The 23533-nt window shown below is 34.7% G+C and overlaps 2 protein-coding genes across 7 annotated transcripts; one reads left to right on the top strand and one right to left on the bottom strand.

Moving 5' to 3' along the window:
• The first annotated feature begins 176 nt into the window (after positions 1 to 176).
• LOC136350890 (sialin) lies at positions 177 to 15881 on the top strand. 4 transcript variants are annotated; one of them, XM_066303033.1, is made up of 7 exons: positions 177 to 350; positions 7848 to 7965; positions 9237 to 9446; positions 10483 to 10729; positions 14190 to 14425; positions 14520 to 14717; positions 14773 to 15881. In XM_066303033.1, the coding sequence occupies exons 2-7, from the start codon at positions 7929 to 7931 to the stop codon at positions 15312 to 15314; spliced, it is 1470 nt and encodes a 489-aa protein (XP_066159130.1). In that variant the 5' UTR covers positions 177 to 350; positions 7848 to 7928; the 3' UTR covers positions 15315 to 15881. The 4 variants fall into 4 exon arrangements, with proteins under 4 accessions (XP_066159130.1, XP_066159132.1, XP_066159133.1 ...); XM_066303035.1 differs by lacking the exon at positions 177 to 350 and adding an exon at positions 543 to 721; XM_066303036.1 differs by lacking the exon at positions 177 to 350 and adding an exon at positions 802 to 827.
• A 294-nt stretch (positions 15882 to 16175) lies between these two features.
• Positions 16176 to 19552, bottom strand: LOC136350891 (uncharacterized). 3 transcript variants are annotated; one of them, XM_066303038.1, is made up of 7 exons: positions 19421 to 19552; positions 18977 to 19376; positions 18794 to 18920; positions 18645 to 18744; positions 18498 to 18593; positions 16409 to 16561; positions 16176 to 16356 (listed from the first exon to the last, which is right to left on the bottom strand). In XM_066303038.1, exons 1-7 carry the CDS (start codon positions 19520 to 19522, stop codon positions 16303 to 16305), a joined length of 1032 nt encoding a protein of 343 aa, XP_066159135.1. In that variant the 5' UTR covers positions 19523 to 19552; the 3' UTR covers positions 16176 to 16302. The 3 variants fall into 3 exon arrangements, with proteins under 3 accessions (XP_066159135.1, XP_066159137.1, XP_066159134.1); XM_066303040.1 differs by lacking the exons at positions 16176 to 16356; positions 16409 to 16561 and adding exons at positions 18170 to 18241; positions 18294 to 18446; XM_066303037.1 differs by lacking the exons at positions 16176 to 16356; positions 16409 to 16561 and adding an exon at positions 18170 to 18241 and having other exon boundaries at positions 18294 to 18593.
• Between the last annotated feature and the right edge of the window lie 3981 nt (positions 19553 to 23533).

Raw genomic sequence — 23533 nt, 5'->3', positions numbered from 1 at the left:
TGAGCGGATAATTCGCAGTGCGAAAACTCTTAGGTAATTTCCCAAAAATCCTACAATCTCGGTTAGCGCGATATCGAAATAGCAGGCTGAATGCTACACTGGAAAATTGCGCATGCCTTACACTGCCCCTCACATTTTCAAGTTTTTCAGGCTTCAAGGTGGGTATAACAGAATTGACCTGTTAGTTCAGTTCCCGCGCGATTTTGCTGATGACGAAAGAAAGTGCGTTTTAGAAAGACATATCACACATAGAGATATTTACAAATAGAGATAAATGATAATGCTGCGACATCGCATGGTGGCCTAGGGAGAGATTAAAACTCCCCCGTTTTTTTGGATCGATATTTGAAGTAAGTACTAAACTTCAGATGAAGGTAGGTAAGTAGTGAGGTGTATGTACACGAGTCTCTATTTTTTGGTAAAACTGCCTACCAATAGTGGTAGTGATGCGTAGGTGTCTGGTATACCAATACTTTGGTCAAATATAGGCAATAAAGTGCTCAATCATATTACTCTCATTCATTATTCGTTCGTTATTCATTCAGGTGATATGGGTGGTCAGGCCGACTACCAACACGTCGGTTATCGGTTATTTCTCGACTACCGGCACCTTTCGATATGAGTTCCTGAAATTTGCTATCGTAGTTGCGTCGTTGATATAACGAGCCCCTTTTTCAGTCCAATTACGATATTCGCGAATGTATCATGGGATGACGTTTAGGTAGGTGTTCCAACCAAGTTGGTCGGATTACAATTTCGTATTGTGTACGTGTGTGGTAGGACGTAAAAATCGCATACGTTGAGAACGTTGAAAAACACATTATTAGGTAAGCACCCATGTGGCCGGATAGTTAGTAAGGGCAGCTACATTTCCATGCGCTTACGGAATTGTAAAGGTAAGTACCGAGATGTTTGATGCTTACCCAGTCAAATATGTGCCAATATGCATAATTATAAATTTTAATTAGACGGGGTGTAACGCATCATCACGGAGATATTTCAAAGGGCCATAGATCTCTACAAAAAAAAAATGCTAATAGACCCGTAATCGAAAACGTACCGTTTTCGATATACAGGGTGATAAAGTTTCACATTTTGTATAATTTTCATTTAGATTTATTATAATATTAATTAAAGAGATTCGGTTAATGGTTATTTATTGGTTCAGGTAGTTGATAACTGAGCCGGATGATTATTTATTCCCTTACTTTCTTTGCATTCTTAATTTGCATTGATGAATATTTTTGCAAATCCTACAAAAACGGTGAAAGTCAGGAAAAATACAGCAAGAGACCTAAAAGCTGAACAATTGAAGCAGGACTTTAAATTTGGCATTAAAATGCCTACAGGGTGTGCCAAAAAAATGTAAAGCATCAAATAGTACATGATCCTAAAAACGTAACACCCTTTATATAAGCGTAACTGCCGAAGACTTTAACATTTTATTGCAAATTGAAAAAAATATATATGTGCCCGAAATTTCGATAATTTACCTCAAGGCGTGCGTATGAAAAACGCAAAATATGAGTAAAAATAGGAAGCTGCTACCCGATGTATTTTTATTAACTAAAAATGCGCCACTTCAGCCTCTATACCGAATGTTAAATGTCTACTTAATTTTGCACAAAAAATACATTTGATAATTTATTATCATATATTACTCCAGTTTTTAGCAGATATTCGAAACGCCCTAAGGATGTCGGTTGCTTACGTGTTTCAGATGTTACAAGTTCCGATGACTGATAAACAGTTATGTGGCAAAAAACACGTCTTAAGACGCAATAAAGCGCAAAACGTACATTTTCAAGTAGATCTCTTGAAGATGGCTGTCCAACAAAACTAATCAAATAGTACATCAGGCGCTTTATCTTCTAACAACCATTATCATTACATTCCATTAAACATAGTCGTGGAGTTTGTATTAGAAGTTTTATAAGGTTTTTTCACCTCTCTTTATCTGTCGGTAACAAAAAAAGATCATTAAATAACGGGTAAAGGGACTTACGGCCTTAAACATCGTAGCTTTTAATGGAGCACCTGAAATGGCTGCATTATAGTGACGATTAACCTAAATAAGTTTTAATGATATATCTTAACTTTTGCTTAGTGAACACTAGAGTTTAAGCTCGTGTAAGTCTCTTAAATTAATATAGCAATAAACCTAATCGGTACCCGCTTTTTTAGATCTAGGCCTTCATTTTGTGCTTAGGTACCTATTAGGTTCCAGTGTTTAGGAACATTGCAAAACCTTAAAACCCGTTTTTCCAAATTGTCATGGGTATGTTCTTTCCGTCCACGAATCTCGTTTTCTTTGGTTGATTAAAGGAGATTTTAAGTTAACAGTGCGATAAATCATTTTATAAGTTGTACCCAAGTTTGAGGTTTCAAGATCCGCTACAACGCACTTGTATTTCTCGTAATTAATATCTAAATTGTCGATTACCTTTTCATTAAAACAAATGTTATGATGTTTATTTTATTGTTTATGTTATCGTTGTGATTTAATAACTAGTTCAGGTTAGGCCGCGAAAGTAATGGTTAGTGGTATCTACAACCTCACTAACCTGAATTAAGCGCGGTTGTTTTTCAACGCTTTGTACGTACATAATTCGAAAATGAAGCGATTTCCAATATATGTTCATAAGAGACTTTTCTTCTTTTAATAAAAGAAATTAACATTTATTTTTTTATTTATGTATGTATTTTCGAAACTTTTTAAAACCCACACCAATTTTATCAAATTTTTTGCTCAATTCATGTATACAAATTTCAGCTGCAAATTAAAGTTTCACGATTTGGAAATGTTTAGTATTTTTTATCGATAAAATTCTGGCGTTTAGGTTAGTTCAGGTTAGTGGCGTCTGAAGGCACGTGGAATTTTTCACTTAAATACTCAATGCTTCAAAATCATCCAAATAAATTTTACAGTTTCTAGACGCTGCGACATTCTGATTTTGATACCAAATTGAAATTACAACGGTTTGAAGCCCTCAGTGAATTTCCGCGTTAAATTGAAGCTAAAAATTGAATTTGTACCGCAACTTTTGGAAACACCCTGTGCATATAAAACGGTGTTGACTGTACAAGGTGTCCGGAAATAACGTCAAATTATTTTAGGAGGTGATTCTAGAGATTCAAATAATTTTAAAAATCTTATAAATATGTCTCAAAAGTTGCTTCTTAAAGGCGCTACAATCCCCTAAAAGAGAAAGTCTGAATATGTTTTTTTGGCGGTATTTTCGAAATAATTTGCGATAGAATTATGAATTTCGGTATATTTTAACAATTTGGAATGGAAAAACTTTTATTGTGTTAATAATTGCAGATTTTACTCAGAGGCCTCGCAGACAGAGGGTTTCGCAAGTATACGTTGCTCTAATTTTTTTGTTTGTGACATTTAAAAAACATTTTCTATAATCAAATTACTGAATCGCAAATATTTTTAAATAAAAAAGATCCTCTTACTTCATTTTGTTAGGATAAACCGGTTTTCAGAAAAATAGGTTTTTATAAATCGATGAACGGTTACATGGCCATGGAAGTGCGTATTAATGAACATAGTAACATCCTTGTAGTAGAAATATTTTTTTAGCCAGCATTAACAAAACTAATATTATTAAGAATTTACCACTAATTTATAATAAAAATTGAAAATGGCCTAAGTGCATCTTAACTCATCCTCTAATTCTTTTCATCATGAATTTTCATATCCATGTAATCATGCTTCGAGTCGTAAAACCCCAATTTTCTGGAAAATGGTCTATCCTAACGAGATAAAATAAGAGAGCCTTTTTAACTTAAAAAGATTTGCGATTTAGTAGTTTGATGTCAAAAATGTAACTATCAAAGAAGTTAGGGCAATATTTACGTAATAGACCCCCTCTATGCGCCGCCCCTGTCTAAAATTTGCAATTATTAACACGTAACAAGGTTTTTCCATTCCAAATTATTGAGCTGTATCGAATTTCACAATTTTAACGAAGACCATATCGAAAATATTGAGAGAAAAAAGCAACTTTAGAATTCCCCATTCGAGAGGTTCTAGCCCCATTGAGAAGCAATGTTTTTGGGACGTGTTTATGAGAACTTTTTTTATTATTTTAATTTCCATAATTATCTAGCAAAATAGTTCCATGTTATTATATTTCTAGACATCTTCTATAGGAACCTCGATCACGTAAAATTCACTAAGATTTGTGTCACTATGTAATGTCTATATGAACACCCAGGGTGACGTAATAAATAATCACTACAATCAACACTTTAAACAATAAATAATCCAAGGCAATCAATAATCAGTAATAATTCAGTAGGTTATTTTTCTGTGTTCGTTTGCAAATGAATTTGACGAATACAAAACCGATTTCCTTTGCGTTTCTTTGTTATTTCCCAAGTCTATATTTTTGTTGCCTCATGATAACACGTATTAAGATAAATTATTTATCTGAAACTATGAGCAACATGCAAGATTAAAAATATATCGGAAATACCACATATCATTATCCTTGCAGCTCTTGTGGCAACACTCTCGCCCAATCGGAAAGTTATTAGATTGATACTTATTTAGAGTAATTTTTCAAATAAATGCAGATGTAGCAATGACTTAGAAGCAGGGTCAACATTTTTTTAAATAATTATTAAGTCAGTAATTTTAAAACATATGAAAGTTTAAAAAAAAACAATAATTAATTATTCTTAATCCTACTCAAAGCTGTAGCATTATTCTGTGAGCAAAATTAATTATTTCAAACCGAAAACGTTGTTAATTGGTGAAAAAATGTCTTAATATATCACATTATCAGGAATAATATTACATAATAATCGCACCTACAATTAGAAAAGTTACCGATATGGTCAATTGTTAGTAATCAGTAGAAATTTTTTTCCACGTAAATAATCATTGTTTTCTAAAACTTGTAGCCATTTATATGGAAATTGAAACTATAATATGCAAATAATTATAAAATTCCGTCATTTTCGCCATACCAGTCTTGTTTTGGTACTGCTACTCATATATTCATCAAGCGTACAAGAACGCCTTGCCCTAAAATGTGAGGTCGTTATAATTAATTGATCCTTTGACCTATCCTTGAAGATTGATTGATCAGGTCTGTTCCCGAAGACTACAGAAAAAATACCTCCCTATATATGGTGTTAGTTTACATAAACATCAAAGTATATATAAGTAACCACGCCCCAGTTGAACTAAGTAATGAGTAATTTACATTTGAAAAAATACTTTTTCTGCAAATTGTTATTTAAATAAATAATAAATAGGATCAATTCACTTGGGTCTAAAATAAATTTGAAACAAGCACTAAGGAAACTCAATAAACGCTGAAGTAGCAAAAGCAATTATGCCTATAACTCTTGAAAGGTAAATACAGGTGCGTCTGAGAAAAACACATTTATCTCAGACAATTCCCATTTCCCAGGGAAAACTAATCTGATAATCTGGTTATCGACCGAGTTTAATTATCGATGAAAAGTTTTCTGCAAGAAGAGTGCGAGATATCCACATCGGAAGATCGTTGCTCTAGTTGTAGAATCGCCGATATGGCAAATATAGACGATGCAGAATTTTTTTTAATGCCAAAACATGCAAATACTACATAATGAATCAAGCAAATTGTAATATTAAAATCGTCTCAAGGCATCTAAAAGTTGTAAAACCATAACATTATGTCGAGCAATAAACTCACGATAAACTGTGAATAAATAATATCATAAATTTTTTAAACAAAAAGGAAGGAAAGTTTTAAGTTATAAGCATGCAACAGGATACTCGGTCTTATTATTTATTTATCTTTATGATTTTTCGACGTTCTGTTATTTTTGTATTAATGTGTGCAATAATGTGAACCACTCAACCATAGGAAAATTATGGAAATGAGTGATTTCAGATTGCCAGTGTTCCTTCACCCTGTTGAAAACGATATCCCAATAATGAAAGATGCTGATTTTTTACTTCAAGTAAAACTCAGAAATCAGTCACGCTCTACCTAATGGAAAACACTTCTTTCCATATGTAATTTTGTATATAATTTAAACATTATATTTGAGCTTTTATTTTGTTAAATCTCAACTAAATTTAAAAAAATATATATTTTTTAATATGCTTTTCACGCAAATCTCTGATTTCTGGTAGTTTTGGAACCCTCAAACAGTATTTTTGTTGTTTGAAACTATTTAAAGCTTAATTTGGTCAATTTGGTCCATTGGTATAAATTTATACATTGACCTTATAGTTTCAGGGCGAAATGATTTTTTCGACAGTTTAAGTTCTATTAAATACAATTTTTCATCTTTCGATTTCTATCACTCGCTGTTTGATAGATTTAACCGAAAATAAGTCGTATACGTGCCAACAGTCAAAATCGTCTTTAGATGAACCAGAACCGTTGAAAACGTGATTTTGCTCTGAAACCTCAATGTGAAAGGTGTCTTCTTTTCAACAAAGGGTATTCCTTCCCTTGGCCGTGATTTACAACGAGAGATGGGCAATGATTTCCAACATGCAAGAAGTCCGAACAAAAGGTATACCGTACCGTCTAAATTGTGTTCCCAACCCCTCTTTTTGTTAACTTTTTAACAAATAATTATTATTTTATAATTGAAAAGTAGCATTAAATCTGATAAAAATGTTGCTGATGTCACCGATAGCGTAAAATTTTAAATTTTTGAACATTGTATCATAGATCAAGTGACACCTCAAATTTACATTTAATGGATTATTGCGGTTTAAAATCTATGGAATAACTTTTTAAAAAATAGGCATAAACTTGGTGAAAAATGCAATACAAAACAAAGTTAAATAGTACGTAAACAGTAAAAAAACTTATTTGTTGATAGGAAATTGGTTTGTTTTCGATTTAGGGCAACCGAAAAATTTTCGGTTAAAAAAAAATTAAGATAACTAAAAATAACCAAAGGCTGTTTGAGAGCACAAAATCGAAAACAAATCAATTTCCCACCAACAAACAAGTTTTTTCTTTATTTACGTGCTATTCAACCGAGCTTGTATTGTATTTTTTGCCGAATTTTTCCTAAAAACTAATCGATAGATTTTAAATCGCAAAATGCCTATTGAAAGACCTTTAATTTGAGGTGCCATTTTTTTCATGTTTCGATTTTAAAAAATCGATCATTTTGCGCTGCCGGTGACGTTAGCAACATAAAAAAAATAAACATACATCAAAACAAAGTATTTTTTTATCGTATTTAATTCCGCTTTTGAATTTGAAGAAATAAAAATTTATAAAAAATTAAGGAAGGGTCGGGGGGTTGTAAAATTTACAGCTCTACAGTACAAATCGACCGAAAAGATCACATTAGCTTAAAATAAGTTGTAAAAAAAAATTATAAAAGGGCGTTAAATTTTACATATGTCGTATGAGGAGGGCACGTATCCTGTTCGGCATCCACATCCAAGAAATGAAACGCACTCGAATGATGTAATAAGTGTTATTAAAAAAACAATAGTATGTTAAATGCTAATTAGCACATAGCAACTTATATAATCTTTAACACAAGAAAAGAACAAAGGGGACCAAGAACTGGTGATCAGGGGGCTAGTCTTCCTTAATCCCTTCTTCTCTCAAGACTGCCCTATTTCTCCTTCTTTTTCTCTTCCCTTCTGGCCCCATTCCACTCGACCTGGCGTAATTTCCCACGCCAGGTCTGTTCTTTCTCCAAACAAAATACACAAATTAGTCAGCCATCCATAATTTAAGGACCTCCAGACTCCCTTAAAAACTCATCACCCGAAATTTAACTATTCCAAGGATCCCTTTTCCTTATCACTAATTGTAAATAATTTCGAAGACGCTGACATATGTTTGTTTCAGGAAACACTTCAGTGTAGAAATTAGTAATCGCCGATCGTTATAACGTAGAGTCGTTTTAGAAAGTTCCTGTTGATCCCTGGAATGGCCACTACAGAAAAACAAACTACAAAATGGACAGGCGAGTATAAAACATTATCCGAACTCTCAAATCTGTGTAGCTTTCTGATTGAAAATATAGGAATTGAGTTTAACGCATCTTCCAACCAATCAACTGGGTGACTTGAGTTTGACAGGGATGCATGAGTAATACATTTAGGTAGTTTGAAAGGAAGTTTACTGCTAGGTGGTTGTAACCCTTATTTGTATACAATTCAGAAAATTAACAGTGACAGAAAAGTCGTCATCATCTTGGTTTCATCGATACAGAGCGTTTTACAAATTGCAATTTGGGACCCCTTGTATATTTGTTTTATCTTATGAAGTATCGAGAAAGTAAAAAATTAACGATATAAAAATGATAATAATGATTTTTAAAACGGGACACGTTATATATAATTAGATATGTTGAATCTCCTGTCAATATCTTCAAAAAAGGTAAAAAGAATTTTTTTGAGAAAAAAATTTTTAGCTCCCTGTTTATTCCAACATCACCTCAATTTGGTTTCAATCGAATAATTAATCCCTTGGACGTGCAGTATATTACGTCAATTCTGCATAATTAAAATGACTGGTTAACATTTAATAAGAATGCATAATTACAATGAGTAATTCATCGATCTAATAAATATAATGATGTTAATCAAGCTCAAAATTGGGTTCATTGACTTGTAGTCTAATTTCTTGTCAATAGATATTGGTATTTCATAAAATCATTATATATTAGTTATTGGGGGCTAAGATTACCCAACCCGCTCGTTAATATTGTTTTTTTTTTTTGATAAATTTAAACGAGGAAAAACCCGCGATCGGAACCGTTGCTTAAGCACAAAAAGCACTTATATTCTGTGGACACTAGTTATTGTTTGTAGGGGACAATATGCCTTTTGTGACGAACTATAATTTAAATAAAATGGATCAGTTTGAACAAATATGATCAGTATAAAGAGTACACTTTTGATCATTAACTATAAATCATTGTATGGGGCTATAAATGTTAACTTGGAAACAGAAGCTTGCCATTGACTCGTTCCCACATTTTTCTGCGTGAACTTACCAAGCCTTAATAATTTCACTCCAAAAGTCGAATTTCTCAGATATTTGGTAACTTTAGCGGGGGCATAGTTTCCACGGAGACGAAATCAAGGGCCGCATTCAGCAGACTCAATCAGTCGAATCGTAATTTTTTACGCAAATCACCTATAGCTGCCTTTACTGAATGCGGCCGCTGAGAACAATAATAATATTTTAGATCTAAATAATACAATTTTATGATGTTTTTCTTCATTTCAGATACGCTATCATGTCGTCATATACTAAATATAATGGTTATCGCGGGTTTCATGTTCAATTATATGCTGAGGGTGAACATTTCGATTGCGATCGTAGCAATGACAGAAAACAACACGAGGGTCGAAAACGGGACTGTCGCAAATTTATCAAGATCCCGAATAGATGAGACACGTTTCAATTGGACCTCGCAGGAATCAAACGCCATTTTAGGTAAGAATGATTCCGTCCCCCTGTAGGTGTTTTCTCAGTAAAAACCATAAAATTTTTACTTAGATATAAAAAAAATTGAGGAACACATTTATTCCTGAAAATATTTTCGTATCCTCGGGCAAAGGTAAACATATCTCCATGCTCGATTCGGGATTTTTCCATTTTAATAACCGCTTAGCCACAACATATTGCCCTGCTCGTGCCGGTAGACGAACAAGATATATCCCACATTGACTCTATGGCCAATTTGAGTCAAGCATGGAGTGAGAGAGTAAATTTTTTATCGTATTCTCTTTAGCACAAATTTCTGCAGAGCTGAGAATATGCAAGAGGATTGAAAGCGAACAGATTGGTTTTTCTAAATTGTCTAAGGCCAAATGTATCGAAATTTGGCAACTTTAACTGGAAAATATTTTCCACTGAAACGAAGAAATAGTGTAAAACATTTCGTTGGGAAATGTACCAGGGCTTTGGCGTATTGGCCCTAATCCAGATGCATTTCGTCCGTTCTCAGAGAATGAAACTTTATCGAAATGTTGCCGCTACCAGGTGTTTTTGAATGGTCATTTTTTCAAATTTTTTTCACTGTCCACCCACCGGCTTTTTCTTGAGTAAAATGTTCGAAAATAAATTTCGAAAAACGGGTTTCTCTCTGTGATCATGAAGGACTTATCATTTTGGTATTGCTCTTATTACAGATTTCTAGTCTATGTGTGCATTACGTGCGCGCACATTAAAAAGGACTTTGTCATAAGTCCATTTATAGATTTCAGCTGTCAGCATACACTTTTCTTATCCCCTGCAATGCTTTATGACCCCCATAAATCGATTTCCTTAACGTAATATGCACATGTACGAGACGCTGGTATGCCTATACCTGCTGGTGGTAATAACCGTAGAATTAACAAACAGGTTGCCGTCCTCTACCACTCTTCGATGGCGACTGCAAGTCGCAGTTTTTTGTCTTTAATGTACGGCTTTCAATGCGTTTTCAACATAAAAAACATCTTTAGTATAATTACCGCAATCTTTCTAGGCAGCTTCTTTTGGGGATATGTACTCACCGAACTCCCTGGAGGCAGAATGGCGGAGATAGTAGGAGCGCGCATAATCTTCGGAGGAGGAATGCTGATGGCTTCGATTCTCACCATTCTCACGCCCTTCGCGGCATATTTGAATTTTCACGTTTTATTGATATTAAGGGCCGCATTGGGATTCTTTTTAGGTGCGACGTGGCCTGCCATACCTCCCATGGCATCTAAATGGGTACCACCAATGGAGAGGTAAGTACCGCAGTTCTCGTATATCAAATAAAAGGGAAAGATCCAGAATATTTGATCAAAGAAGTATTTGCGCGGATGAAAGGGCACACTTGAATGACATTACAAGCAACGTCCTGGAGCCAGGGCTGTATTATCCATTGGGCAAGACAGGCGGCTGCCTACGGCAGCAAATTTGGTGGGGACGGCAAAAAATTTCTTCACATCAATAATAGGATGTATAAGGTGATGTTTTAGCTCACCGGCAAAGTGAGAAAGATAAAAGGCGAAACCACTTTAAGAAAAATTTTCATATAGACATATCTTCGCTTTCAATGATTTAAGGATTTACAGGACTTATCTATTTTTTGCATATTACGTATTTATTATTAGAAATTGCACAAATGAGAAAATTGAAAGTAAAACTACCATAGCAGTTGGTCAAAATGTCCTTCTGAAAGAATACATGCTTCAGAACGGCGATGTAATGATTTTTTCACCTGAATCAACATATCTGCGCAATTTCTTATATCAGCATCAACCACATTTATTCTTTCCAACGACTGCTCTCTTGTATTAATGACATCTTGGCACACAATTTATTTCATATAACCCCACAAATAGAAATCCAAGGAATTTAAGTCGGGAAATCGCGGGGGCACCGAAACTGGACCGACATTACCAATCCCATTATTAAAACCTTCTAAATTCTTAAATAATTGAAATCGTACACATGTCTATCTGAATATTTTTCATAACACGACCTCGTCTTTCATTTGCCTCACTTGGTCGGTGGGGTCAAAAATCACCTTGTACATTAAAAAGATGGTAAATGGAAGGGGGGGGGGGGAGCAAAAATATACGTAGGGCAGCAACCTACTTCAGCGCATTCCTGCCTCAAACGCGTCGGATTTCGCCGAAGTGCCGAAAAATTTTTCTCACATACAACAATTTTTTCAAAATTTTCTACGTTTGTTGATGAAAATTAAAACCCGACAAAAATGCTTATAATGCAAATCTATCATATGTACAACATTTACAAAGAAATTATACAGGATTCAGCCGGGATTATGTCTAATAACGTTGTTTAATTAACCATTCCTTAAGTAAATTTTCATTGTTATTCCAGATTATTTTGAAAATATGGCTATTTATGAAAGTGGATATAGACACTATGACAAATATTGACTCTACTTACGGCATATTTTTAATATTCCTCGTATTTCAACATTCTAAAGCTTGGTACTTTTCATTCTATTAGTTTCCGCTAATTATTATTTGACAAAAATATACCATCGTTGTTATCTAAAACCAGGAATATAATTTATGGAGTTTTCACACAATAAAAAGCTAATGCTTGAATTATATATTGATGTATCATATAAAGTATACTTGAGTTCGTATACCCACATGACGAGGCATTTTCTTGCGTTTTTTCGTTTTCTTGCCCATATTTATACCAAGTAAATATGATATGGAACTGAAGCTGTAACTTTTATCATGTAATTAGTTTCTCCGTTACTCAACCAAATTATCGAGCTAAATGCTCACGTTTAGAAAATGCTTGTTTTCGCATTTTGAAAATTGTGCAAAAGATTGGAGAGGGAGGGGGGTGTACCAACTTGCATAAACACCCGGTATTCTATTGTTTCAAGCGGCCGTCTGCACTGTCCAGGCCTGAACAGAAATAGGTCAACTGCGCTCGATTTGGGACGCATCTGCATTCTTTATCCCAATTTATGTTTTTGATCAATGATTCAACGATTTAGAAGAATTGAATACAGCGCCGTAGTTTATGATTTTTGAACCCCTTTTTTAGCACCTTAATCCATGGCGGATAAATCATAGAAAATGGTTTTCTCTATAACGCTTTGGAGGTCTATAAAAGAAATTGATTCAGCAAGTAAAAAAAAACGTATCCCTCTTCATTATTTGTTTTTGCCATATATTGCTTGCTTGACCAGAAGACTGCCTTGTACTGGTATTAGCGTTCCCCTGACCTCATTTTATCACGGTCTATACAGAGCGTCCCAGTAGCAATTTACCCCCATCTAATTTCTTAATTTTTGATATTAGAAAAAAGGTACAAACAAGGGCTCCCATTCATTCGAGGAGTAAAACATAAAATAGCCACTTGCAACCCCCGCACGTAACAGAAACTTCCCTTTTTTTGATGGAATCTTTTAACTATTTCGTTATTTTCGGATTTCTCGTGAAGTTTTAAAGTTAGTTTGTGTGAGGTGTCTTATCTTGAAAATTTACCCTCATCGAATTATTCCGGAATATTTGAAAATTTTGACAGCTGCAAAGTCCTTCCAAAAATGATGATGTCCCTGAGCTGCTGTGAATTTCAGGATCGACTTTTTAGGGCTAAAAGAAGACCTAATAAGCTATGTTGTGACGTATGTTCAATTTGAGAAAAGTCTCGCACAACTCTGGAAATACTCCTCCGAATTAGCATAATTTCGTGCAAAAATGCAAAAAACATCAATAATCCGTCTACTTCTAATGAAATATGCCAATATTCCCGAGGGGATCGTGTTTAGAATGAAAAAAATTCGATGTAGAACGATCGGGAAATATTTCGCGATATATCCTAATCCTTCCTCTTAGTTGTTTATTAAATTCAAAATGAATTTGAAGCATACCCTATTTCCCTCTTTGAAAGTAAACCATATTACGAGGCATTTTCAGAAATAAAAACATTAAATTGTACAAAAAATGTATTATACAACTTTCGGGAATTCGGAAATAGTCGGATTTGGGGATAGGGCCATGTTAATAAAAGTTGTAGATTTTTTCATTCCGAATACGATGCCGTCGAGAAAAAAAAGAGAAGTAATTGAGGTTTGAAATCATGAAAATTTCGAAGCGCATTTCGAGAATTGTTAAAGACTTTCTCTCGAATTGAAATATGTCAAAAAGTGGCTTATGAGGTCCTCCCTTAGCTCTAAAAAACAGATTTCGCAATTCACTGCGGTAAGGGACCAATACCGATTTCTGTGGAACCTTACGAGTGTCAAAATTTTCGATTTTTTAGGACTACTAGAAATGTGTCAATTTGAAAGATAAGACACCTTACATAAACAGACTTTAAAACTTAACGAAAAACCATTAAATGAAAAAAAAATTGAGGGGTTTCTTCTGTATCTCCAAAATAAAAAAGTTAATGTGACGAGTGGGGAGGGGGGAGATTATGTGGGAGGACAACTTCTTTTCTAATGTTAAAAATGAGATGAGAAGAAATTTAAAGGGGTGAGGGGGGAGGTAAATTGTTAATGGAGCACTCTAGATAAGACGCACGAGACCATGGTGACGTCACTTCCCACGGTTTCGCCTCTATGAATAGTTAGTGCGCCATTCGCCACAAAAAGGCCCCAAAAATTAAAAAAAAAACGATGCTTTATCCAGTTTTTCTATATCGTTATTTGCCGGAAATTCCACAATACGAGCGGCGGATGAAACGAAATCTTTGATTTTCTAGATCCAAGTTCACAGCTCATATGATGGCTTCAAGTCTCGGAGCAGCCCTCACTATGCCGGTATGCGGCTATTTGATTAGCACTATAGGCTGGGCAAGTGTCTTTTACGTCACTGGAGTGATTGGAATTGTGTGGTCAGCTCTCTGGTTTTACTTAATTTATGATTCACCTGCTCAACATCCTCGAATATCCGCGAAGGAGAGGATAGAGATTGAGACCAAGATTACAGAAGGAGAAGGTACGATTACATTGTTACCCACTTTTCTCTGTTATGTTAATTATCAACAATGTAAAAATTGTTCACATTTTGTCTGTCTGCGATATAATTATAGGAGGGAAAGCGGTGAAACCCTCCTATGTCCCATGGAAACAAATATTCCTGAGTCCACCAGTGTGGGCTATAGTCATAACGCATGGATGTTCTGTGTTTGGATACTTCACAGTGGTTAACCAACTGCCAACATACATGAAGGATATTCTGCACTTTGACATAAAGGCAAATGGACTTTGGAGCAGTTTGCCATATTTGGGTAAACGCTTAAGCGCAAGATATTCAAAGCGGCATAAACAATTCTTCCCTTCCAGGCAAATACATCATGGCAGTGATTGCCGCCTTCACGGCAGATAAATTACGCCAATCGGGCAAACTTAGCACCACGGCAACTCGCAAAATATTCACAGCATTTGCTCTCCTGGTGCCAGGATTTTTAATGGTTCTGCAAGCATTATGGGGAATGAACGCCATATTATCGGTGACTGTCTTTACTTTAAGCTTGTTCTTCAACGGGGCTGTAACCGCCGGATATTTGGCAAACGGCCTAGACATCGCTCCGAATTTCTCTGGAACCATCTTTGGATTAGCTAACACCTTGTCGAGTTTCGGAGGGTGGCTCTCTACGAAAATAGTTGGGATCCTCACGTTGAAGCAAAGCGTGTTTGATACTTGGAAATACGTTTTCTGGATTCTCGTATTCACTTATATTTTCGGAGCGTTGTTTTACTTGATTTTTGGCACGGGGAAACTTCAAAAATGGAACAATTCAGATGAGAACAACGAACGCGAGAAAGAGCTGCAGCCTTTAAAGACGAAACAGGATAATACGAACGATATTGTTCATGTAAGCTGAATGAGGTCTCATTATCATGAAATCGGTACAGGCCTGTCGTAACTATATATTTTTGTATATAAACTTGTCTTGTGTGATGTAGAGAAATAATTGTAAATTGCAGCTATTATCTGAGGTCCAAACTTAAAATTTTTGTAATCCCAAATTTTGATCATCGTGCAGTTCGTCCCATTAACCCTTTGAGGCAAAGTTATCAATATTCCATTGAACATCAAGGGAATCGATAAGATTTTGCGATTTTTTATTTGTTTAGACGCTATTTTACTTGTTTTTGTTATTTTTTGTCGGTTTTCTAAAACAGTATCCCTGTAAAAAAATCCTCTTTTCGAGGTATTTTGTGGTACCACCCTTTTTGATAAACGTTGCTACATGCACACATTGTGTTTTAGTTCATTTAAATAATAAATTTACATCGATCGGTGTAGTTATGACAGATTTTTTATTGCCTGCTTCAGTTCTATGAACTAAGTTTTCTGGCTAGTAGGCGGCATTACATCAAAATAAGGACAAGGCAAATAATTGTTTGTGACAAAAACGTGATTGATATATTAGATTTTGTACTCAGTGCTTATTGTTTCATTTCATCTATTTCCTCATACTAAGCGACAGATAAGACTCAAGTTTTTTTCTACGTCGATAAAGTGGCTTTGCCGCACTTACGTGTGGCGTGTATCAATGTTTTTTTGGTATAAGCGTGGGATAAAATTTTACCGCACATCCGTAACGATCTGTGCATGCGCGATTGCGCACTGTGCACATAAAGAACTTCCCGCTCATTAATATTATACTAAACCCAAAGACGGCAATCAAGTTAATACACATGTGCTCGTAAGGATGGTATCGTATCCAACACGTGCGAAAGTGTAGGTGTTTATCACATTCTATTGCAGTTTACTTAAATGTAATAATTAACTGCAAAGGGCGTGCGCTAAAGTATCTCTTTCCGCACTAGCTGTCAATCTTCCAACGACATCAAGCAAATTTTCCCCTAAAAGTAGAAGTTCACAAGGATACTCCCAATCGAATATGTGATTTGCAGAAGCTAAAAAATCCTCATCAGAAACTTTAATTCTTGGTTTAAAACTGTAATTTACCTTGATTTGAAACTGCCTATTCACATGAGTATTGAAGAATGGGAATGATACCAATTGAGAAGATTGTCGAATCAAAAGCAAATAGGCTTTCCGATTCTTTATGTCCCAATTGTACCATGGAGCCTCCGAAGCCAAATGAAATATTGCAAAAAACTGTAGGGATATAAAATCAAGTACAATAACAGCTTCGGAAATCAAATATACCGTGTCCTCGTGAGTTTGAGCTGAGAAGCACAATATTTCCAGAAAAGACAGGCACAATATCATCAACAAACCTAGTCGTTTTTGTTGCTTTATAATCTAATGAATATGCATTAAGGAGATTTGCGTGTTTTCCAGAAAAAATCACTTACCATCACCAATATTTCAGAGACGTATAAAAAAAGAGTAGAAAGTACTATCAATACAGAAGTGATGCTCAGCTTTGAATATTTCAATAGTTCTCGATAATAGCTAAAAGGTGTTATTATTGTTTTCTCAAAGAATTCCAAAGATTAAATACCTCAAAATTTCAGCATGCCTTTTAATTAGGAAGTATAATTCTTTCCATATGCAGCGTTGATAATATCCATCTAACACAACACCATGATGAGTCATATAACTCTCTTTAGCAACATTTACTCCTAAATCTATATAAAGCATAGTTGGAGGAAACTCTGTTTCTATTACTAATTATTCCTCACCTCTGGCAAACTTCGTTAGCATAAACACCTGTATCTGCACATGCCAACCGAAATACAAACAATACAGAATCCAGGAAATACCCATAGGAGCAATAAGAAGAACAAAGAACATAAAAAAATAGCGTAAAAACGCTCCAAGTATGGTACATATTGAGCCACTAACATCATGCTGTAATCAATCTTTGGCATATTCAGTTGGTTGAAAATATCGAATACCAAAAACAGGATCACCATTGTTAAGATCCCTAGCATGAAACCATCGATTGTCCGGGCGAGTTTAAAAATATCTTGTTTGAATTTCGGTCCGGCCCTGTCAAGTTCCCAGCAATTTCTTATTTTGGATTTGGTCAGATTTTCAACATCCATGAAGATGATGCTTATCAACGAAGTGGAGAACTAATGTCAAACATTGTAGGGGCGATGTTCATCGGTATACTTACGTAGAAGTAAATTGACGCGGCTGTGAGTCGACTTAACTCGAATTCAGCCAAAATGAAGAAAGAGAGTATTTGAAAAAATGTAAGCAAAAGACTGAAAATAATTGCCGAAGCTTTGATTGCCTTATGTATTCTTGCCATTACGTTAAATATCATAAAATGCATTACAAACAACGGTTCGTCTCTAAAAGTTGAAGTCAAGGCAGAACCCATGACTAAAATGTAAAAATTTTTTATTTAGCTCGTGAAAATATATATTATCAGTCAAAGCTAAACTCCATTTACTTAATAGAATCATTTCTAGCTTGGGAATTAGTAAAATATATATTAAACTCGCTATTGTTACAGTTACAATCAAAGTACGTAGACGTTTTTTACAGGTTTTTGTTACCTCTAGTATTTGCGCAATGAAGAAAAATATTATCGAGAATATTTTTGTATTAAGACGGAATAATGATTCATAATATTTGAGTAAGAATATTAAAATAATTTTACATATAATTAATATTTTTTCGATAACACCTTGAAGAAAATTATGTGATTATTGATGTAGGATGTTGTTTAGACTGGTGCCTTTTCGTTTCGATATTTTACATTTATTGAAATTTATGGGTTATTTTCTCTGAAAGTCTTTCAAAATTTGTTTAGTGACTCAATGACTAACAATAAAAGTTCATAAGAACACTCATAGCCGAATATACGATTTTCAGAACCTGAAAAATCTTCGTTGAAACCTCAAATTTTCGGTTTAAAATTGTAACTTACATCGAATTGAAACGTTCTATTAACGCGAGCATTGAAGAATGGGAATGATACCAATTGAGAAGATTGTCGAATCAAAAGCAAATAGGCTTTTCGGTTCTTTATGTCCCATTTGTACCATGGAGCCTCCGAAGCCAAATGAAATATAGTAAAAAACTGTAGGGATATAAAATCAAGTACATTGACAGCTTCGGAAATCCAATATACCCTGTCCTCGTGAGCTTGAGCTGAGAAGCACAATATTTCCAGAATAATCAGGAAAACTGGCATCAACGTTCCCGCTCGAACTTCGTGCTCTAGAATCTAATTAATACTCAATAAGGACTTTTGTACTTTCCAGAAAGGGGCACTTACAGCCGTATACATTCCAGTAAGGCATAAACAAGTGCCAGCAATTCCCAGCAATAAAGAAGTGATGCCAGTTCTTAAATCCTCCTTCACCTCTCGATGATAGCTAAAAGATATTATCTTCGTTTTCTCAGAGGATATTAAGAACTAAGTACCTCAAAAGTTCAGTATGCCTATGAATTATGAAGATCAAATCCGTCCATATGCAGTGCTGATAATATCTATTCAGGACCACGCCACAGTGAGCCATACAAAAGTCGTCGGAAATATTTACCCCTAAATCTGTATAAAACAAATTGTGAAGAAACTCAATGTTTCTATTGCTAATTCCTTTTCACCTCTAACAAACTTTGTCAGCATAAGCGCCTGCAACTGCACCTGCCAGCTGAAATACATAAAGTGCAATATCCAGGAAATGCACATAGGAACCAAGAAGACAATGAGAGAGATAAGAAAAACCATGTAAATCGGCTCTAAGTGGGGCACATATTGACCCATTAATATCACGCTGTAATCGGCCCTTCGTATGTTCTTTGGGGTGCCAATATAAGGGACCCAAAAAAGTATTAAAATTACACAGGCCAGTAGTAAGAAAAATTCAATCGTCCGGGTGAGTTTTAAAATATCCTGTTTGAGTTCTAGTCCTGCCCTGTCAAATTGCCAGCAATTTCTTCTTTTGGATTCGGTCAAATGCTCAATATCCATTATGTAAGTGAGGCATATTAATGAAATGAAAAACTAATGTCCAAAATTGTAGTGGTGAACATAATTGGTATACTTACGTAGAAGTAAATTAGAGCAGCAAACAGTCGAACTAACTCGAATTCAGTCATACTGAAGAAAGAGACTACTTGACAAAATATGAGCAAAAATAAGTGAATCATCGCAAAAACTTTGATTTTCTTATGTATTCTTGCTGTTACGTTAAGTATCATGAAGCGTATTAAAAAGAACGGTTCGTTACCAGCAGTTGAAGTCAAAGCGGACCTCATGGCAAATGAGTAGAAACGTTTTGCCATGGGGCTTTGCTTTGGTCAAGGTAGCAGATCTTATATTAAAAATGAAATACTATTTACTCAAAACATCAATTCTTGTCTTGGAAATGACTAAAGTCCAAATGGCTTAAATTAAATTCATTATTATTGTGGTTATAATAAATGTAATGGAACTCCGTTTCCTAATTACGTTACGTAGGAATAATTAATTATAACATTTGAGTGGGGATATTCAGATATTTTTACTCGTAATTAATATTTTTTTTATAATATCTTTGATGCAACTTATTTGCCTGTTAAAATAAGATTTTGTTGGATGCGGAGCCTCAATTCTTACAGTTAATATATTTCGGGTAATTTATACTTTATTTTGTTTAAAACTTTTTAAAAACATGTTTACTGTCTCGTTGATTAACATTAAAATTCCACAATACAATAAGATTCGTGGCCAAGTATAAGGTGTTGAGAACCTCAAATATTTTCGTCAAAATCTCAAATCTCCAGTTTCAAAGTGGCATTTACCTACAATTGAAACTCTTCATTAATACGAGTATCATTTTACATAGTATCATTACGAGTATCATACCAAGCGTTGCTGCGTGACCACCTGAGCAGATTGCTAAACCAAAAGCAAATAAGTTTTTCGCTTTTTTATATCCCATTTTTACCATGCAGCCTCCAAAGCCACATCATCTATTGGCAAAAAATTGCAGAGATTTAAGATCAGGTATATCATCAAATGTGAAAATTAAATATACCTCGTCCTGATGAACTTGAAAAAAAAGCTTAATATTTCCACAAAAATCAGGCAAACTGGCATTCCATGGACCGTCCATGGTCCATTTTAACATTCCTACTCGCACTTGCTGCTCCATGATCTAATCAATATGCAATAAGGATTTTTGCATGTGTTCAAGAAAAAGTTACTTACAGCCACCAAAAATCCATTGAAGCATAAATAAATACCAGAAATTCATAGCAGTAGAGAAGTGATGCTAAATCTCAAATATGTCATCTTTCTCGGTTATCTCTGAAGATGTTATCATCGTTTTTTAAATCAATTTTAAGGACCCACTAGCTCAAAAGTTCATGTATCTCTGAATTGTAAAAATCAAATCCAGCGCAGATAATGTCCATCAAAAGCAACACCACAGTGAGTCATAACAAAGTCTTCAGAAGCATCTTTCCCTAAATCTGCATGAAGCAAATTTTAAAGAAACTAAGTTTTCCTAATATTACTTGTTCGTCACCTCTAACGAATTTCGCCAGTATCTAAAACCTGAAACGGCATATGCCAGCTGAAATACAATAAATGCAGAATCCATGAAAACTACATAGAAAGGCTGAGAACAAAGAAAAAGAGTAAACATATCATGTAATTATATTTCAATTAGGGTAAATATCGACTTGTTAAAATACTGCTGTAATCGACCCTTCGCATGTTCTCTTGGGTCAAAAAATAGGGCAGGAAACTTGTGACGGTTATCAGCACAAAAACCTCTATAGTCCTGGAGATGAAAAATAAAATTAAAGTTCCAAGGGCTGTTAGACAGAAAACCTCTCGAATTCGGATGAACTTGAATTTTTTTTCTTTTTCCGCTAATACAGCCTTGCCTGACCGCCAGCAATTCCTACTGTTAGATTTGATCAGATTTTTGATATTCTTTAGAAACGTGAGGCATACCATTGAAGTGGAAAATTAATATTAAAAATTATAGCGGCGAAGATCATTGGTACACTTACGTAAAAACAAATTGAAGCTGCAAGAACTAGAACAAACTCAAATTTGAGCGTACCGAAGAAAGACTATTTGGCAAAACGTGAGCAAAATTGAGAAACCTGTTGCAAAAACTTGAGTTTGCCTATTAATTCTTAATCTTATTCATCCTTAAATTTATTAATCTCTAAACGCCTATCAGCCACTGGCTTCAAGGTAGAACCCATGGCAAATTATTGGGCATTTTTAATTTCGGCTGAAAGAAAATAAATTTTGTAATCGTATTTAAATACTATGTACTCAAAGGATCAATTTTTGTCTTGGAAATTAATAAAAAAATATATTAAACTCGCCCTTATTCTAATTGCTATATTCCTAATGGTTATATGCTTGCATAATAGTTTTATGATCTTGGATAATTACGTATTCAAGAGTTACTTTTATTACTAAGTTCATAAAAAAAATAGTAATGGTGGAATGAAAATATTAAAATATATTCAAGGCTAGTCCTGTGCTAGTTAAAGTATGGTTTTGTCTGAAAAATCATTTCATATTTCCTATTTTTTAAGTTATGAAATTGATCGTAAATTTTCTTTCATAATCTTTGAAAACGTGTTTAGTAACTTGGTGCCTAAAAGTAGAACTTCACGTTAACCCTCACAGCCGAATATATGACTTGCAAGAACTAAAAAATCCTCTTCGAAATGTGAAATTTCCAGCTTTACACTGCGATTCACCTGCAAAAAAATTCCTCTATTAACATGAGCATTGAAAACCTGATGTGGTACCATTTGAGCAAATTCTTAAAACAACAGCCAATAGACTTTCCGTTTCTTTATGCCCCATTTCTACCATGTACTATCCAAAACAAATCAAATATCAAAAAAACAACTGAGAATTTAAATCAAGCATATCACCAGATTTCAGACTGGTGCAAAGAACATGAAGATTCCGAAAAAAATCAGGAAAACGTGCAACAACGTACCTACTCGTACTTGGTACTTTATGATGTAATTAATAATCAATAAGGGTTTTTGTGTGTGTTCCAGGACAAGTCAGTCACGGTGACCCACATTCCAGTGAGGCGTAAATAGCACCACAAATCCTTCAGTAGTAGAGAAGTGATGCTAACTCAGATTTTTTTTGTTAAAAATTTACCTATGTTATGAAGACTTAACTTTAAAGCTTAATCTAAAATTTGCGGGTGAGCTCGAGGTACCCGTTTTTTGTAAACGCTTTTAGAGACTTTGTAAAGATGAAAAGAATTGGTCATCGATAAGTGATTCGATACTTTTATTTGAAGGGTCTTAGTCCATCCAACATCAAAGCGGTGTTAAATTCTACTTTGGAGGGATCTGGTCCTTCGTTACCAACTGTAAAATGTTGGGTGGTCGGGTTATGTAGGGGTGGTTGGGTGGTGGGCGGTCGTACTAGCTGCCAAGACGAACTCCGCAGTGGTTGACCCAATAGTGTGACCACTCCAGAAATTTTAGTGAAAATCCAAAAAACTGTACTGGAAGACAGGAATTTCAAAAAAGACTGTACATCGTAATTTGATCGAACAACTGGGTATGAGAAAGTTGTACACAAGATGACCAATAACAACGTTGTGAGGACGTTTTAAAGAAGGAGAAAACCGTATCATCTGTAGGAACGATGATGATGTCAGTGTTTCGGGATTCATGCGATATAATTTTTATGGACTGGTTCCCTAAAGGAAAAACACTAAAAAGAGAAAATTATACAAATTTATTGCAACGTTTGAACGAAGACATCAGCTCGATTTCGAAGTTTTTCCTCAATCAACGTATTCGCCAAATTTACCTCCCTGAGATTATTTTCTATTTCGAAACCTGAAAAAAATGGTTCGATGGAAAGATATTTGCCAATAATGAAGAGGTAGAGTCCGCGGTTAATGTCTATTTTGAAACATTCGAAGTTTCTTATTATTCACATGGCAATGATCATCGCTGGAAAATTTCTCAATCCCAAAGAAGACTATGTTGAGAAAAATTGTAATAATTTCCAAAAAATGTTTTTTTAACGTTAAGTCGTGTACTTCTGGAACTATTCTTGTACTTATTCTTAACAACGTTTTAATTGACTCTTTACATAAACTTTGAGGTGGAAAAATAAATATGGCACACCAAAAAGAACTAGAATTAAAAATCCATTAACAAGAC

This window comes from Euwallacea fornicatus, chromosome 4, assembly GCF_040115645.1.
Source record: "Euwallacea fornicatus isolate EFF26 chromosome 4, ASM4011564v1, whole genome shotgun sequence".
NCBI classification, from domain to species: Eukaryota; Metazoa; Arthropoda; class Insecta; order Coleoptera; family Curculionidae; genus Euwallacea; species Euwallacea fornicatus.
The sequence above is the reverse complement of the archived record's forward strand: the minus strand, read 5'-3'. Positions and strand labels throughout refer to the sequence as shown.

Coding starts and splice junctions, on each gene's coding strand:
- LOC136350890 (XM_066303033.1), top strand. CDS start 7,929: ATGGCCACTACAGAAAAACAAACTACAAAATGGACAG. Junction 7,966..9,236: donor ACAAACTACAAAATGGACAG/GCGAGTATAAAA, acceptor TCTTCATTTCAG/ATACGCTATCATGTCGTCAT. Junction 14,718..14,772: donor GAGCAGTTTGCCATATTTGG/GTAAACGCTTAA, acceptor CTTCCCTTCCAG/GCAAATACATCATGGCAGTG.
- LOC136350891 (XM_066303037.1), bottom strand. CDS start 19,522: ATGATTCACTTATTTTTGCTCATATTTTGTCAAGTAGTCTCTTTCTTC. Junction 19,377..19,420: donor CTGCTCTAATTTACTTCTAC/GTAAGTATACCA, acceptor TTTGGACATTAG/TTTTTCATTTCATTAATATG. Junction 18,242..18,293: donor ATAGAACGTTTCAATTCGAT/GTAAGTTACAAT, acceptor AAGATTTTTCAG/GTTCTGAAAATCGTATATTC.